This window comes from Lipotes vexillifer, unplaced genomic scaffold (genome assembly GCF_000442215.2).
Source record: "Lipotes vexillifer unplaced genomic scaffold, Lipotes_vexillifer_v1.1 scaffold1168, whole genome shotgun sequence".
Lineage (NCBI taxonomy): Eukaryota > Metazoa > Chordata > Mammalia > Artiodactyla > Lipotidae > Lipotes > Lipotes vexillifer.
In genome coordinates, this window is record NW_006799230.1 from 599,727 (window position 1) to 603,398 (window position 3,672).

Below are 3,672 nucleotides of genomic sequence, written 5' to 3' on the forward strand. Positions count from 1 at the left end.
AAAAAAAAAGAAATAATAGAAAAATGCAAGAAAAATTAAAGTAAAATTAGTTCTGACTCAAAAAAGAATAGTTATGAGAAAGATGTGGCAAATAGAATTGTAAATGAAAATGATTCTTAATACATACTTAGTCATGTTGATCAGGATTACCCATGTCTCTCAGTTATTGCCATTTTAATGTGTATTTTCAAGATTGAAATATGACCTCTGTACTTGAATATTATTACCTGTATGCACTGAAAGTATGTGTATCTACAATATTGAATGCTAATACACGTTTTAAATATGACTCATGGAATTTGTGGATAGAAATATATGAGAATACACGTTAAATGTCATAGAAATTTACATGTGGAGGTATGCATAAGGTTCCTACTAGTCTATATATAAATCCACATTAACATTGTATTTATTAGATATATCTGTATTCTGTATTTCAGAGATGATTGACGCAATGAAGAAAGAACAGATTTTTTGGGTTTCTGTATATCTGCTGCTTAGTTGTGCCTCTGCCCCTCTTAATGCTGTTCCTGAGGAAGGTGAAGAACATACAAACATTACAGGTAAAATGTTAAAAGCATTCATCTTTTTAAGCTAGTCAACGCTCTCAATTTTAATCCAAAAATTTAATACATTTTTCTCCATCTTGTAGAAAAATCAGTTTTTATTGAAGTGACATTTTTCCAAAATCTTAGTCCAAAAAAAAAAGTCACTTTAGCAAGGAAGATCTCTTTTTTCTCAGACTATATATTAAATACTGAAGTACCTCTGAAAAATTGCAAGGAGCAAAATGATATAGATACAACTCTCTATGAACCTAGATGTCACCCTTTGTCTGGGAAAAGTATGAGAAGGAAAAGGAAAGTACAAACATCTGAGGTTTCAGTCATTCTCTCCTTCTTGCCTTTATTCCTCAAATAAAAACTTCTCAGAAGAGTCCAAAGTAAGAATCTAGTCAAGCAGGATACCAGAAGATCTGGGTAATAGAAGATAGTTCTAATCCCATAAAGTTCTGTGTCTAAAAATAAAATACAGTTGACCGTTGAGCAATGCAGGGGTCGGGGTACCAACCATCAGTGAAGTCCACATATAACTTATAGTCAGCCCTCCATATCCATGATTCCTCTAGGTCCTGTGTTCTGCATGCAGAGTCAGCCAGTCACAGATCATGTAGTACTATAGTATTTATTATTGAAAAAAAATTTTGTATAAGTGAACCCACGCATCTCAAACCTGTGTTGTTCAAGCATCAACTGTATTAACAATAAAACAATAGAACAAGGAGGAGACTGTGTAGTGATCGTTATTATAGATTTATTTCTTTCTTAAAAGTAATATTTTGTGGCAAATTAGTAAATTAGTGATAAAAATCTCGTCATTGTTAATAATGAGAGACTGAACAAAGTGATAGCTTCTATTCATTTGTATATATGTTTATGATGTACAAAAGATTTCCATAAATACATTTTGATTTCATATCTCCAAGAGCTCTTTTATGTGATTTTGTTCCTTGTACTAACCTTTGATAAAGATTGAATAAATATATCTTATGTGTCTGAGACTCTGGTAGGTGCTAGGGAAGAAGTGATGACTGAGACCAGATTCTCCAAAATTTCATGGTTTCACAAGGGAGACTTCAATGTAGACAGATTATTTCAGTGTAATGTAGTAAGTGAAATGATAAGAGGCATGCATAAGGGTGCTGCTGTTGATACAAAGAAAAGGGGGACTCATCTAAGCTTGGCTATCTGAGAGCTTGGCACAGGGAAGTGGCCAAATGATACATGCTACATCACTTCAGCCTGCACCCAAAAATGAGACACTGGGAGCAGATCTGAAGGTCTAGACCAACTGGACCCACAGCTTGAAGTCCATCTGCCAGGCAGGCCCAGCCTACATCAGCCCCCAGCTGACCGGTTGATAAGAAGCAAACCCAGCTGGGATCAGAAGGGCCATTCACATCCTACCCATGAATGAAAAATAAAGGATTATTATATGCCGCCGAAAAATACATATATATTATTGGGAAAATTTCCTAAAGATGGAACATTATTTGATAAAGTAAAAACCATTATGTGCCTTATGAGAATAGGAATGTGGGCACTATGAGATGGACTCTAATTCTTCTTTCCACTCATTTTTCAAAAGGGATGGCTAAAGTTCTAATATTCTGGAGGTTGGATAGAGAAGGAATGTGGAGGTTACAGTAAGTCCCAACAGGGCAAAGGAGGCAATCCCGTCTTAGGAAGTGGGAGGAGAAAGAGTCCAAGTGTTCCTAATATTCACCTCATCCAAGCTTCCTCAATTAGGCTGAGAAAATGCATGCCAGTTAACCAGGATGTTCCTGAAATTGTTGCTACTGCCACAGTCAGCCAAGAAACCAGAATTAACCCATCAATAATTAAACCCACCTGGATAACGAAATATTTTTATCCTAAAGCTAGATTTGAAGACCACTTAGCTGACTGGCTGCTCAGTCTTATGCAGTTTTGGTTTTCTTTTGTTTTGTTTTTAATTAATCTTGTGATAGCATGATCCTGTGTCTGTATTGATTCAATTTTGGAGATACCATCTATCACATTATGCCAAGGTCATGCCATCATTTTATAGATGTATGCCATTTCATTGAAATACTGTACTAGCATTTTACTGAAAAACATTACAAGATTTTACAGCTTCTCTCACAAGTCAATAGTAGACTTTTTAAAATAGTTCAACCAGCAGGGAGGATGAAATAGAGAAACTTTTTGATAAGATAAAAATGATTAAAAAATAGTGGTGATAGGTTTTGTTTTTTTTTTAATTCCTTTAGACTGGTAGAGACAAGATTAGCAGGGAGCATTTAGAGAAAGGCAAGTATGTTTCGTAACATTTAGAATCAGACAGACCTAAGTATGCATGTGTAGTTTGCCACGTAGCAGCTTTGCAAAATTAGATGAGTTTATGTAAACTCTCTGACTCCCAGTATCCTAATCTATAAGTAAGTGATCTAAATAACTACATTTAAATGGTTGTTATATAAACTGCATAAAAGCATCTGGCATATTTCCTAGCACAGAGAAGGCAGAGTACAAGTCTGTGTTCTTCCTTTCCAGAGAAATCAAATATTTTAGTTAGAGAGTCAAGTAGCATATAGACTCCTAGATAGTAGGTTAACCTTAAAGCTCTAGGTTCCCAAACAAATTCCAGGAGAATGAGGATTCTAATAGTCAAGGATATGACACATCCCCAAATATATCATGAGCCTTCCATTCAACATCCCAGGACAGGGGGAGGGAAGACTGAGATTTTAATTCTCAGACTGTGAGACACAAAATATTGGGTTGGCCAGAAAGTTCCGTAAGATGTGATGGAAAACCCCTAACTTTTTGGCCAACCTAATATAAGAAATTAATTATGAAAATAATTACATATAAACCATAATTCTGTTTATCTTACTACATCAGATTAAAGTCCTGTTACATTGTCTTGTATGTTTTTTCCAGTTTTATGGCCTTAGGTAGATCCTTGTCACAGTCAATGCTTTCTCCAAGTCTCGGGAAAGTTACCCCTGATCCCCTCAGAAAAGCTTAAGTATCTATTACACTTACACAGCATCCTGAACTTCTTGAATATTTATATAACTAAGTCTTTAGTGTCCGCATGCTCCATGAAGTGGGGGGGGGGGGGGGG

General features: G+C 35.6%; 1 protein-coding gene across 2 annotated transcripts in view; it reads left to right on the plus strand.

Annotated features, from left to right (window-relative positions):
* The window catches only part of TFPI (tissue factor pathway inhibitor), a 65,629-nt gene that overhangs the window by 29,200 nt on the left and 32,757 nt on the right, over positions 1–3,672 (plus strand). The window contains exon 2 of one of the 2 annotated variants that reach the window (XM_007471518.1): positions 417–563. In XM_007471518.1, the coding sequence (XP_007471580.1) occupies positions 443–563 (121 nt within the window). In that variant the 5' untranslated portion in view covers positions 417–442. Of the gene's footprint in view, positions 1–416; positions 564–3,672 lie in introns of those variants that run through there. The other variant, XM_007471519.1, reaches the window with a different exon arrangement.